Genomic DNA, 15634 nt, shown 5'->3' with positions numbered 1-15634 from the left:
GTGGGGGTAGCCAGGACGTCGTGGTGGTGGAAGCAAGTTCCACGATTCTGGCATCACTGGTCGTCCCACGTTAGGGAAGCTGGGTCTCTCGAAGGCTCGTTGTAATCTGTAGTGAGTTGGTAGGCCCTGCCGAATATACGGTCGAAGGTTCCCGTAGGGACCTTCGGGTGATGTGCGTGAGTGAGAAGGTTGAAAAAGAGTCACAGAGGGTGAGGGCGCGGCATGCGAAGTGCGACGAGAGCGGGCAACAGCAAAATGTATGTATATCTAGTATTAATTTTCACTGAACTATTTCAGTTTAGTTTAGAATTATCCATGAAAGTGCTGTTCTTTGAAACCGAATATACTACAGTACATAGTACGTATAGCTTCCAAACAATGAAATATCATTTACAGCGAAAAAAGGTTGCAATCGTTAGGTTTAGCAGTAGATGTGTATTGAAGAGGCAAAACTACCATGTAAAAAAAGAAAACAGTCTCAAAACATTGGCTGACTGGTAGAAATACAGATCCACGTAGGATTTGGTCTTTATGTCCGAGAAACATAGAAAATTTCTATACAATATTAAGAAAATCTTCCTGAAAAAGACGATTTCCTTCGGAACTCGTTTCAATTTGTACGCATTTTTATCCCGATACGAATTCGTTATGTGTACGCAAATCCACGAGGGGAGATGTTATCTGGCCTCGAGGCGACTTCTGGGTAGTGATGGGTAGTGATGGGTAGTGATGGGTAACCGAGTCTTGGTGTTCGAGCTTGTTCGAACGAGCTGATACTTCGAGCTTGTTCGAGCTACTCGAACGAGCTCGGATGACAGATTTATGTTCTTAGGGCAGACCCGAGGCTCTGGCACTGGAAGCTCGAAGCTCGTAGCCTCGGCGCGTAGAGATGTTATTTGGCTGCCGGCAACCGACTCTCGGGCCCTCGGGTTACAATGTAACACACGGAATGAATCACCCATGAATAAAAATTTAAACTTTTACTCCTTTCCGTGTACTTTCTTAAAAATGTTCTGAATAAATGTAGGAGATTCTCCTGATGAAAATAAGTCCAAACCCGACATAAATCGGACAATATTTAATAACATAGAATAAGTATCGCGACATAACGCATGAGTAAGCATTGAAACTATGGCTCCTTTGAGTGTACTTTCTTTAAAATGTTATGAATAAATGTAGGAGATTCTCTTGATGTAAATAAGTCCAAACTAGACATAAATCGGACTATATTTAATAACATAGAATTCGTAATGGAGTCGTTTACACTAATCGCCAATTATCGGCACGAATTGTACTCGAGCGTTGAGAGCGATAAATATAACACTTGTGGTGTTGCGATAATTAACGCACGTGGTGAAAAATGAAAAGTTTCTTAAGATCTGCGATTACTACAATGGTTCACGACAGAATGCTCGGCGCGCAGCGAAGTTTCTACTGGTTTTAGTTCAAAATTCATTAGGATTTTTCAGAGAAGCGCCGGATTGGTTCCACGAATATCGATCATCGCAAAACTATCGATAGATGATCGATATGTCGAACAGAGTTGCGCAGATTCCGTAAATACGCTGACGCACGCGCTCTAACGTACCACCACGGTTGCGAATTCAGGGACGAACTAGCAAATCGGCGTTGGGCGCACGCAATCGTTGACAGGTTCGCAGTATGCTGCGAGACCGCCCTGTCCTATTTACTTTTGACGAGCGCATCTCGTACATTTTCATTCCGAAACAAATGTAAATTATTTCAGTTAAAAAAATAGTTTCTAACCATTTATTTTGCAATTGTTTTAAAGAAATGCATTTTATATATAGTAGGACGCAATTGAAAAATTTGAACAAATGAGGATATAGCCCTATTTGTCTTTTTCATAGACAAATTTTCAAACATATGAACATTTTAAAATTGGCCACATGAAAATAAATTGAAGTTAACGTTGCGTAGAATCACATCGGCTTTGTAGAATCAACAATTACACAAATTTTCAAAAATTCTTCGAGATACGCTTATACAAGGTAGGGCATTTAAAACAGGTCACCCGAATAACTCGCTTGTTTTTAGAGATAGAAGAAAATATATCTGACCAAACTTATTTGGTATCGAGAGGCTCATAATCTGATGTCACTAATTTTTTGATAAGTGGACGCGTCAAGAAGATATGGAGATCAACTCTGTTTTCTTAAATGGAACGGTATGGTTTTTTAGTAGCTTACATTCCGATAGAGTGTTTCAAGACGAATAGAATGACCTATTGTGAAGGTCATTGAAGGTCACTCAAGGTCAACTGCAAGAGAAAACAGATTATCTCTGTTGAAGTTTTATTTGCAAAAATTTCACAGCTGAACACAGTGTTCGTGAATATAACTAAAAGAAATGAAAATCGTATTTGGAGCAGATTGCTAATTAAACGTGTGTTCGCTACAAGACGTTCTCGGTCAACCTAAAAACTCCATAACAAAAGTAAGCGAGTCGAGTGTCCCCGACCGAGGCGAGCGATTCCTTTCCCACTCTCATACCACGGACTCCTACACCTACGCTCCGTTACCGCATACACACACACACGCGCGCGCACGCACGCACGCACGCACGCACGCACGCACGCACGCACGCACACACACACACACACACGCGCGCGCGCGCGCGCGCGCACGCACACACACACACACACACACACACACACACACACACACACGCGCGCGCGCGCGCACGCACACACGCACACATCAGACCCTGGAAGGAGATCCTAAAATGTAGTTTTCATAAAAGAAAGAAACATTTTTTTTCTTCAACAATCTCAAAGCACTCTTCGAACACTTCGACGATTTTCATGTAACATGTTATTTACGTACTCACTGTTAGTACAATTGTTCAAAATGACGACCTTGAACATGGATATGTAGTTTAAAACGTTGCAACACTGATGATACTGCTTGACAAATTTCATTTGTATCAATTATAGAGCAAGCTCTTTTTATACGTTCTTACATGTCAACTTTGGTTGTTGGTTTTTCGCGGTACACTTGTTCTTTTAAGTTTCTCCACAAATAAAAATCTAAAGGTGTCAGGTCTGGGGAACGTACCGGCATTTGTTACTTCCTGATCGACCAATCCAACGATCTCCAAATTTCTTGTCCCGAAATTCTGTAAAATTTCGTGTTGAATGAGCAGAACTTCTTGTTGAAACCACATGGATTGTCGTATGTCCAGTGAAATGTTTTCTAACAGTTCTGGGAAAACGTCCAAAATATGGACGAATTATTTTATTATGAAGAAGGCCACAGCAGACGTTTACAGACCAAGGTCTCTGTTTGTCTACTTCTCTCAGCCATCGTGGATTATCTACTGACCAGTAGTACACGTTGTAACGGTTAACTTCTCCGTGGTTTGTGAATGTAGCCTCAACCGTAAACAAAATTTTATTTAAGAACATTTCATCGTCTAGAAGTATTCATAAGCCCTTCGTAGTCGGTAGTCAAACTATTAATAACATTCGTGGATACAGATAAGCTTACAATGTGATTGAATGCATGTTTATGTCTCGTGACCCCTAATAGCGACTACAAGAGCGATATGCCACAACCAGAGAAGACACGAAAGTATTCGAAGAGTGCTTTGAGATAAGTTGTTTTCTCTTGCAGTTGACCTTGAATGACCTTCATAATAGGTAATTGTATCCGCCTTGAAACGCTCTATCGGAATGTAAGTAAAAAACCATATCGTTTCATTTAAGAAAACAGAGTTGATCCCCATATCTTCTTGACGGGTCCACCTATCAAAAACTTAGTGACATCAGATTATGAGCCTCTCGATACCAAATAAGTTTGGTCAGATGCATTTTCTTCTATCTCTAAAAACAAACGAGTTATTCAGGTGACATGTTTTAAATACCCCACCCTGTATATTACTAAAGACTACAACATATCCAAGTATGAACACAATCCGAAATGTTACTCTAAAAAGTTGTCCGATTTCGTGTGGAATGCCTCTATAGTAAAAGTATTATTTAGAAATATTACAAAGTTTCCTTTACAGGCGAAGTTTATTCAAGTATTTTTTTCCCTTATTATATTCATTAATAAAAAATTAGCTTTTGTCTTGTCTACAATAATCGTACAAGGGACGTAGTTATTTACATTTATAATTTGTGGACATTGCAAGATTGAGAATGAAGAAATGAAAGGAACTTTTGCAATACATAATAACAATTCTTTACCATTTGAGAATTTTTAAAGGAATTTGGATCACACAGAGTATTTAAAAGGGTTCATTTGAGATAAAATATTTTGAAACACGTGTGCCCACAGACAGCACTTTAATCTTCCAATATGGCGAAACCATCAAAGCGAATCTTTCGTATTATATCAAAATTCATTAAAAATGTATAATAATAAAAAAATAATTACGGAAAAAATTAACAAAAGAAGTCTATATACTTTAATTAAATGTTGTACTAGAAACAATATTAGATAATAATTCATTTCTGAATGCTATACTGCATAATTAATCATTAATTTCATCTTTAATAATACACGTTACATAAATTGTTATCTCTTGTTTACATATTAATAATATTTCATTTAAAAAATGGGTAATTACCATTTTTCAGAGATTCCAATAATCTTCGTTAATATAATTTTGTATTTTTTGTGAAACTGTATTTCTCTGGAATAAACTCAATATGTCACTATACAAAAAGGATAATCAACAGTTGAGTCAAGTGAACTGTTAATATTAACCTTAAAAATTCTGATTAGTAGAAACTTTTTTTATTTTTTATAACTCCAGTTTAATATAATACTTTTTACAACTATTCCAAATAATTAATATGGCAAACCAGTAAGGAAAGAAATACACGTACGAAGAATTCTGTACGGTAATACAGTGCTACATTCGATTATTAACTTCGAACGGTGAATCAGATCTGCGAAGTAAATTATTTCGACCCAGACGCGACGTGTCAAGGCCGAACCCCTGTAATCTCCTGCGTGTTTTGCTTATCGTTTGTCATTTCGATTAACATATTGATTGCATTAGCACGACTGCATCGTGATAAATCGGTCGAAATACTTTTCGTAATTTTTTGGTGGTATCTTTCGTCGCGATTAGAGAAGAGAATGTGTTCGACAACGTCATGGAAATATATTAGAATTCCACAGGTCAAACATTCTTTAAATAGTCTTATCTAGGGAACAGAAAAGATACGCATGTTATTTAGTTTGTGTCACGAATCTGTCACATACAATTCGAACGTAAATTCGAAGATTCTTTATAAACAGATTTATAAACCGTAATTTAGGTCTGAAATTAGAACTACCAGCGTTCGATGTATGTTAAACTAAATTGTATAGTGTATACCATAATATAACAGAACATAGTATGATACAAAATTTATAATAAATTAAAAGTCGACATAAATTCCAGAAAAAGCACCTTTATGATTTCAGTAATTGTAAAATAAGAATTTGAAATCCGTCGTTTCGACGGGTTTGGTTATTGTAGTGTTAAATGTAATGATAGAAATTGAAAAAATGTTAAAGTTACAGTGTCGCTGTGACAATACTATTCTTAATATAGTTACTAAATATTAAATAATCACAGGATTGGACACTCTCCTCCGTGATCCAATCACTCCTCTGACCAGTAAGACTACCTGAGGTACATGATTAACATGGTGCCTATACATTGTAAAGAAACTTTTATTTTAACAAAATATGTCACAAATGAAAATAATGAGAAGGTGTAACTTGATATTACGAAGTTTTGCCATTAGTGTTTTACTACTATAACAAAATATTTCATTTCTTTAGTGCACGTAATGCACGTAAACTATTTTATATTCCTATTGAGAATTTAAACACTAATGACTTAATATAATAATTGAAATGTTTCTTCATTGAGTCTCAGTTAAGAAGAGTTACATTTAAATAAGTAAAACAATAACAGCAACCATATTTGTAAAGTCTTACTCTGGTTTTCGAAAGAAAAATCTATCAAAATGGAACCGTACACTAATAAAACTTCGTTAATACATATACATATACAAAATAATGAACCGCTATACCACAGACATTTCGTTTCACTCGTAATTTAAGATCTCCCCTCATCTCATCTGATCAGTTAAAACAAGTTAGTTTATAAATTACTTTACTATCATTTACAATATACCTACAATTTCATTAGGTTAAATAAAATCTCGAAGCAGTAAAACACATTAACTATTTTATCTAACTTTCAAAATTAGAAATCATATTGTTGAGAAAATTAAAAGAGTACATACTTTTAGAAGCTCGACCACAATTTTTCCAAATTATATTTATGATCGGTATGATATCTACATCTATAAACAATATATAGATTATTGTATCTATACCTATAAACAATCTATTGATCAATATATCTATATCTATAAATAATGTATAGATTGTTATGTCAGTATGTATAAGTATCCTATAGATTATTGTATCTATAATCTATAGATTATTTCAAACCTACTACTACCAATGGATTCCAGCACGTACTGTCCATCTAACTTGTCGTCTTGTTACTTATTGTTAATGTAGCTAATGACCGATTTCGATTTTACCAGCACGATGAAACACGTAAATATGTCACACGCTATCTTGGTCGAGATTGAAGCATTATTTATCTGGAAGTATACGGGGAACGGGGGACGATATGGGCCACCATCCTATCGGCAAGTGAACTCTTTTCCATTCCTCAGTCTTGTTCGCGCTTCCTCGTCTGAACGATCTCTCGTAGGCCCTGTTGCTCGTTTACGGTACGCGGTTTTTACAAATGCTTTGCGGTTTTCTGAAAAATAACAAAAATTTCTTTGTGAAAATTCTTGTGCATCGTTTATGTCTTTGGACTGTGTTTAATCGAATGTGTTAAATTTTTCGAAAGGATACGAGCTCGTAGCAATTTTGTTAAAAAAAGTGTTAAAAGAAAATATAAAGTTTAAAGGAAATATTGAACGAGTAGGTTTCTCGGGAAGATCGATGTTTTTTGGTGTAAATCATATGTTTGAAAATTACTTAACTACCATTGTATATGTAACTATGTTTCTATTTTATACGAATGTATTGGGATAACGTAGAAATGAAAAGTTAATTTGCTTTATAATATGTGTCCCGATTTTTTGTCTGAAACATAGTTCTTGTTTAGCAAAACTATAAAAACTATTTGTATGATAAAATATATTTATGTTATTAAAATATAACTTGTAATAATCTTTAAAATTAGGAGGAATAATTTTAAATATTTTGGGAATAATTTTGAGTGTTCATTTTTTGGAATTGTAAAACATGTTGTAGATTGTACAACCTCAACACTATCTGAAACATTTTCGGAATATTTAGAATTTTTTGCTTCATTTTTCATTTATTTAATACCGTTTGTTAGACGTTTTTTCAAAATTCGTTTCCTTTTTTGAGGAAAGAAAAGCTATACAGTCGTCATGGTTATGTGTAATGAAGTCACGGAGAGCGTGATATTAAGTAAACACGTGTTGATGTATGTTTATGTGGCACTACATCGCGTGACCATTTAATATCTAATCAAATTAATTATATAATCAGATTTACTAATGTCAAGATTTATTGAAAATTTACTTATATCATTCATTAGACTTTATACATTTTTACTTATAAAATTAACAATAAATTGATTTAAATTAAATGAAAATTTTTAGGTATTGACCTAAACACTTAATGAAATTCATTTTAGAAACCGAAATTGAAGTGGACTGCGTTACTAATTGTAAACTATATATAAGCTTGGCAATTTTAAGTTGAATTTCATTGTAAAATTCAGATGATTGTATGTATGTATATTTCTGATAAAAATCAGAGTTTTAAAGAGGAACCACTGAGCAAGGAAATATAAGTAAAAAACAAAACAAAGAATTAAGTGCAGGAATTTAAGTTTGTATAATCACGACAAACGTATATGTACGTTTCATTGCTAAAAATATGTAAAACCTACCGAAACTTATTTCAACCACTAAAATTCTTGCAAAATTCGATACGACCTGAAGTGTCACGATTAAATCCGTCACTTTCCTAGACACGTCACTATCGCGAAATTAATAGTATCTAATTGTTAATTATTTTTAATTATATTAAACATTATTGTACTACAAATAATTATATTAAACGTATTAATTATACATGAAATTAATAGTTATTATTGTAAAACTAATGCCCAGATAGCACATGACGCCTTGAAGACGCCCATTTTACGGCTATTTTACGTCTTAGGCGCCTTTAAGCCGTCATTAAGCCGTTCGTGTGCTATCTGGACGGTAGTTACTGCCTGAAAAATGTTTACAAACATCGAATACTCGCTACACTATCTGTTACTCAAAATGATTCCTATTACTTTCCATAACTTCTGTCACATTTTGGCTACGCTTCAACTGCCCACCGATATACAATAAGATAAAACCACAATACAAACTTAATATTGACGATCATTACTATTACATACATCTAGTCGTGCATTAAGTATATTACCTAACGTAATATGAAATTTTCCTACCTGAAAATTGCTACGAGCAAGAATACACGTGCGACGAACGAGTTTCTGCCATAGTTTCGCATCAAGTTCCGAATGGGACAGACGAAGCTGGAGAGGAGACGCGCGTCGCCTCGTACAGAAACATGTTTGACCGCATAAAAAAGTTCGCGGTTTTATTTTCCCTCGTCCACGATTAACCGAGCCCCACATACCATCTCTCTAGTTTCAGTTCCAATATCACGGAAGGAGGGCTCCGGTACGACTAACGACGGGGAAGATGGACATGATGAATCCTGGCTGGTTCAGCGAAATCAGTGACCTGTGGCCAGGTGTCTCGTTGTCCCTCGAGGTTGTCAAAATACTGCATCGGGAACGGTCTCCGTATCAAGACGTAATGGTGCTTGAAACGTAAATATTTACTATTACACCCATCCTCTTTGCGCGTAAGAAATGAACTTTCTACATATCGCTCGGTTTCGAAAGAACAATGTCACAAGTTCAAAATTTGAATATTTTGAGTAACACGCGTCGCTACTCTCAGAAATACCTTTGTGACCAATGCAGCTTGCATATGACCAAAATACACAAGTATGGTTATTTTTCAATATGAAATCAAAAGTATGATTAAATAAAATTGTTTTTCTTTCATCTCCTACAAAATTACTCTCTTGCAGTTGTGTCATTGTTCTTTCGCGACAGCGACGTATTCAAAACGATGCGTAAACCACGAAATATTGTGAGAGATCATTGAAATCGCAAATGTTTGTATCAGGTGTACCAGTTAGTGATCCTTTATTTTTTTCAGTCAGATTCACTGTTTACTTTTTTTTAAGACTAAAACTACCAGTCCTGATTGTACGGTAAATTAAATTTTATAATACGTTAATACACATGATGTATAGTAGAGTATAACACAATATGTAGTATAATATAAAGTGTATAATAATTTAAAGGTAAAATAAGAAATCTGAAGTCCGTCGTTTTGCCGGATTTATTGATAATTTTGCTGTTAAGCACGAATTTGCTGTTCGTTCTCCAACAGCAAATACACTTTTTTCAATTGAATCATTGCTAATTTTCTTACTGTTGCAACCATATCGTGATGAAATACATGTCTGTAACTTCTTGCTATTAAGAATATAAATGTCTAAATGTCGAATTGTATATTTATTGTTCGGATTATTAATATACCGTTAATTTTAAATATTCAGAAGATTGCAAGATTATTGCGAAGTCAATTGTTTTTTTTGTACATTTTAATGAACGCGGTGACCGATGATCACCATGGCGAACAGCGAATTAATTGTTGAATATTACTACTTCAGAAACAAAATAGTGGATTCATTATTGGTACACCTCATACATAGTACAGACTCCTCCCGACTATCGTCCGGCTTGTTCTACACGATTATTGTCCAAGCGTGATCCCTATCACTGGGGGGGGGGGGAGTGTGGAACCTGTCAAACGCATATTTTCAAAACGAATTTACGAGGGTCTGAAGCATTTCCTTCTTTAAGATTATTGTCCCGGCGTGGACCCGAGTTCGGGACGATAATCGAAAGGTATTTGTACTGTGGTTTTTGAAGTTTTCTTAAAATTTGGTAGGATTTGATAGATTCAAAGATTTATATAAAATCAAAAAATTCTTCCAAATGCAGCGAAGTCTGCACAATGGTACCAGTTAGAAAATGAGCTTATAGAAATGCGAGACAGTCGCTGATCACAGACAACCAATAATTTCAATAGTACAGTTTCTTTTTAGTTACATGAGATTTTTAAATTGCCAAATTCCATTTTACTTAATCTGTTTTCATTAAAACTTAATATTACTATTTAAAATTTGAAGTAATGTCTATAGCTCTTAGATTATTTTAAATAGCAATGCAGTTTGTAAATTTTTATTATGTTGGTAATGTCGTAATATTCAGTTGTTCTCTATTACTATGTATTTCATAAGGAATTTTGGTTTAACAAATAATTGTAAATACATATTATTACATTGTATCGCGTTATTTATATACCCACTTTTGTTGCTTTGCTATTATTTATTTTACAACTATTTCTGTTTACATTGCCTACATTTTGTTTAAGAAATTTCTCTTTTGTTATTCTATTTCAAAGTATCATAAGTATATAATTAATTATTACTGTAATTAAATGATTTAGTTGACGTTAAATTTATAAAGACAAAAAGTGAACATAAAACATGACAATAATTTACAAAAGATACAGAACTTCCTACGACAAAAATTTTATTTACTGTGAACGTATTTTTACGCTATGGAACTTACACTTTCCTATAAGTACTATAGATAGCTATACATGCATATGTTGTGCAACATAATATTGTACTAACACTTCTTTTCTTAGATTCAACCGTAAATTCTTGATGTGATTTAACAAATAAATTTGCGATTATTGAGACAATTACTTGCTAATCAAACTTCGACTAATCAAGAAAAAATCAAATCGGAAATATGGTTTATATTACCATTAACACTTATTACTTTTTGTTACTTATGTACAGGAGATCACATGGAAGGGCTTTAATCTTAGATGGTATTATACAATGTACAGAAAAGGATGAATTTTCGTACCAGGAGGCAATTGCTTTTCTACCATTGTGTAGTCATCCAAATCCAAAAACTGTAAGATTTTAAATGAACCATATTATTTGAATTACATATACTCGTTTATTATTAGAAACATTAACACAAATACTACTGTAATTGTTATAAACATTAATACAAATGTCATTCTAAACTAATGTATTATTAGGTACTATAAACGTTATTATAAATAATAAATAATTATAAATATTTATAATTATAATTTTAGTACATTTCACGGTTATTATCAAAATATTAAATCATAACTACTAAAAAAAGGTATTTCAAACTATCTACATTAAAATGTAAAGGTTCAACAGAATGAAGAATGTTAAAAGTCAACAATGTTTATACACGAAAATTTATTCTGTTATTTTGTTACAGGTTTTGATCGTTGGGGGTGGAGACGGCGGGGTTGCTCGGGAGGTGGCAAAGCACCCTGATGTCGAAAGAATCGTACAAGTAGAAATCGACGCGAAAGTACTAGAAGTATCTAGGAAATATTTGCCTGTGATGGGCGCAGGTCTTGATCACCCAAAGGTCACCCTTAACGTGGGCGATGGTTTCGAATTTTTGAAACAACACAAAGGAGAATTCGACGTCATCATTACAGACAGCAGTGACCCCGTTGGTGAGTACACGTTCACACAAAAACAGAAGAAAATACATTTTCGATTTGGTCTTACAATAGTAATAACTATACCCAAAGAAACTGAGTAAAATAAAGTGTTCACGGAACTATTTAATACGTCAATTATATTTGTTTAACACGTATTTATATTTGTTTGACTTTTAGCTATTGTCAATATAAATATTTACACGTTCAGTTGTACACTATTTTTCTAATTGTTCTGCTACTAATTATATTTTGTTACGAGAGGAAATCGTAAGGAAGATTTTTTTTAAAAACACACTTTCCAGATAGCACATGACGTCATTAAGACGCCCATTTTACGGTTATTGTAGGTCTAAGGCGCGTATCTTCAAGGCGTCATTAGGCGTCATGTGATGTCTGAAACTACTTCCCTATGCTTAACACAAAACAATAATAAAATAATGATACAATCACTATTGAACTTAAACTCTGTTAAATTTCTTGATGATGACTGAACGAAGAATGAACTGTGAATGAATGTGCGCGCTTGATGTCGCTGGGTCATTCCACGCGAAATCGGACAGTTTTTGGAGCACCATTTCGGATTTTGTTCAAATTTGGATATGTGTAGTCTTTAGCGGTATATAAACGTATCTCGAAGGATTTTTGAAAATTTTTAAAATTGTTGATCTTACAGCTTTTTGAAGTTTAGGGTCAACCTTTTTTCAATAAATCATAACTATTGAACTAACAAACTGATCGAAATGAGCTTTGCGTGTACTTATAGTAGAGACATAAGAGTATGAAATAAAAATTACTTCAGTTGAAAAAAGATATTTTTTAACCATTTATTATGCAATTCTTTTAAACAAATGCCCTGCTTTTGTACTAAGGAAATATTTAAAAATTTGAAAAAATGAGGATATAGCCCTATTTGTCCTCTTTAAGGACATATCTTCAAAAATATGGACACTTTAAAATTGGCCAAATGAAAATTAATTGAAGTGAAGGCTGCGTCTAAGCGCACCGGCTCGACCGGCCAAGCCCTGTGGTACTAGGTTAGCCGGTACGGCACGGCCGGTCGAATCGATGGGCTTCGACGCAGTGTTAAGTATAATCAATTTTCATATGGCCAATTTTAAAGTCTCCACGTTTTTTTAGAATTTGTTCATAAAGAGGAAAAATCGAACTACATCCTCAATTTTTTTCCAATTTTTCAATTGGGTCCTACTATTATAAAATTGCATTTGTTTAGAACAATTACAAAATAAATGGTTGAAAAATATTTTTTTCTAACTGAAATACTTTTGATTAGGTACTGTTATGTCTCCACTGCAAGCACCCACAAAAATTATTTTGATAAGTTTATTAGTTCAATAGATAATTCATTATTCGACCGGTCGAGCCGGTGCGCTTGGACGCAGCGTTCACTTCAATTAATTTTCATTTGGCCAATTTTAAAGTGTCCATATTTTTGAAGATATGTCCTTAAAGAGGACAAATAGGGCTATATCCTCATTTTTTCAAATTTTTAAATATTTCCTTAGTACAAAAGCAGGGCATTTGTTTAAAAGAATTGCATAATAAATGGTTAAAAAATATCTTTTTTCAACTGAAGTAATTTTTATTTCATACTCTTATGTCTCTACTATAAGTACACGCAAAGCTCATTTCGATCAGTTTGTTAGTTCAATAGTTATGATTTATTGAAAAAAGGTTGACCCTAAACTTCAAAAAGCTGTAAGATCAACAATTTTACAAATTTTCAAAAATCCTTCGAGATGCGTTTATATATCGCTAAAGACTACAACATATCCAAATTTGAACAAAATCCAAAATGGTGCTCCAAAACGTGTCCGATTTCGCGTGGAATGACCCCGCTCCTTATATTATGGCAGGCATGTCAAACACGTGGCCCGCGGGCCGCATGCGGCCCGCCAATACATAGGTTGCGGCCCGCCGAGACTTTTTAAACATTTTTAAATATCAAGCTTTGACGCTTGAAGTTGGAAAGTTTGAACTTTTTGGTTGACGCTGGCGCGAGGCGTCAAATGAAAAGCGGCGGCCGAAACCGAACGGAGATAAAAACACAAGACGATCAGAAACATGATAGAACGCGGAGCGATCTAATGCGACACACGACACATGTTTGTCCAAGTCGTCACAAAGTGCAGTGTTTGCTCAATCGTTTGCGAATGATATTTTGAACTCTAAAGTGGATTTTGGTTATTATTCATATTAAACTAAAAAGTTATTTAATAAAAATATAATCGAACTTCAAGAACAATGAGTAAGAAAAGATCAATTGAAGAGGAACATCGTAATTTTCAAGAAAAATGGGAACTGCAATATTTTTGTGTCCAAAACAAGAATAAAATATTATGCCTGATATGTAAAAACTCTATTTCAGTTGCTAAGGAATATAATCTTAAAAGGCACTATGACACAAATCATAAAACAAACTATGACCAATACGTTGCAAAACTTCGTGAAGACAAATTGTCGGAATTGAAATCAATTCTTCAAAAACAACAAAGTGTATTCACGAAATGTGTTGAAGACAATACAGCTGCTGTAAAAGTTAGTTATATATTATCACATTTAATCGCAAGCAGATCGAAATCATTTACTGAAGGGGAATTTATTAGTGAATGCTTAATTAGAGCGGCGGAAGTATTATGTCCAACACAAATAAAGAAATTTAAAAGTGTTAGTTTACGTTGAAATACTGTAGCTAGCAGAATTGACGAAATAGCCGAGAATTTGAGAAATCAGCATAATTCAACAATATCAACATTTCAAGCCTACTCTATTGCAATTGATGAAAGTACAGATATTCGAAATATCGCTCAGCTGGCCGTTTTTATTCGCGGATGCGATGTTAATTTAAAAATAAGTGAGGAACTTTTGGAAATCATTCCTATGCATAATACAACCACTGGAGCTGATATTTTTGATGCACTTATGGAAGTTTTGAAGAAGTATAAGTTACCATTGGAAAAGTTCGTTTGTCTTGCAACTGATGGTGCACCTACCATGACCAGTATTACTAAAGGAGTTGTTGCAAGGTTAAAAGAAACATGCAAACAGCATGGTAATAATAATTTTGAACATTTTCATTGTATTATTCACCAGCATGTACTGTGCTCCAAAATTTTAAATATCGGACATGTTTTAAAAATAGTCACCAAAATTGTAAATTATATTCGAGCACGTGGACTTAATCACCGTCAATTTGCTTCATTTCTGGACGATATAGAATGTGAATACACCGATCTACCATATTATACGGAAGTTCGATGGCTTTCGAGTCATAAAGTGTTAAAACGATTCTTCAAATTGCTGGACGAAATCATAATTTTCTTGGAAACAGAAAATTATGAATGCGCTGAATTAAAAGATGGACAATGAATAAAGGACCTGGCTTTCTCAGTTGATATTACAAGTCATCTTAATCAACTTAATCTTAAGCTTCAAGGCAAAAATCATGTTGTTACAACGCTATTTGATAATATTAACGCTTTCAAACAAAAATTATTACTTTGGCGAAAACAAATAGAAAAAGAAAACTTGTCTCACTTTGAAAGCTGTCAATATCTATTGATTAAATCACCTAAATTAAAATTTACAGAATATGCTCACCAAATTAAATTGTTAGAAACGGAATTCGATCGAAGATTTTCTGATTTTAAAAGCTGTGAATTACAATTTCGTCTTTTTACTTCACCTCTATCTATCGATATTGAAATTGTTGATGAAAACTTACAAATGGAATTAATTGAAATCCAATGTGATTCTTTGCTGAAGCAAAAATGTATGGAAGTTGGAATTCCAGATTTTTATACATATTTATCTGTAGATCGGTTTCCTAAAATGTTATCGTTTGTTACGCGTATAATGGCTATGTTCGGAAGC

At 33.9% G+C, this 15634-nt stretch overlaps 1 protein-coding gene across 1 annotated transcript; it reads left to right on the top strand.

Moving 5' to 3' along the window:
• Window positions 1-114: 114 nt before the first annotated feature.
• LOC107192369 lies at window positions 115-14813 on the top strand (the record flags this gene model as incomplete). The annotated part of the gene is made up of 6 exons (XM_015581596.1): window positions 115-257; window positions 8738-8922; window positions 11043-11163; window positions 11509-11755; window positions 14130-14366; window positions 14454-14813. Coding segments are annotated over exons 1-6 (1237 nt in total), but the record flags the coding sequence as incomplete, so codon positions are not given.
• Between the last annotated feature and the right edge of the window lie 821 nt (window positions 14814-15634).

Source organism: Dufourea novaeangliae, unplaced genomic scaffold (genome assembly GCF_001272555.1).
Source record: "Dufourea novaeangliae isolate 0120121106 unplaced genomic scaffold, ASM127255v1 scaffold348, whole genome shotgun sequence".
Taxonomy (NCBI): Eukaryota; Metazoa; Arthropoda; class Insecta; order Hymenoptera; family Halictidae; genus Dufourea; species Dufourea novaeangliae.
This window is presented reverse-complemented; position numbering and strand designations above follow the sequence as displayed.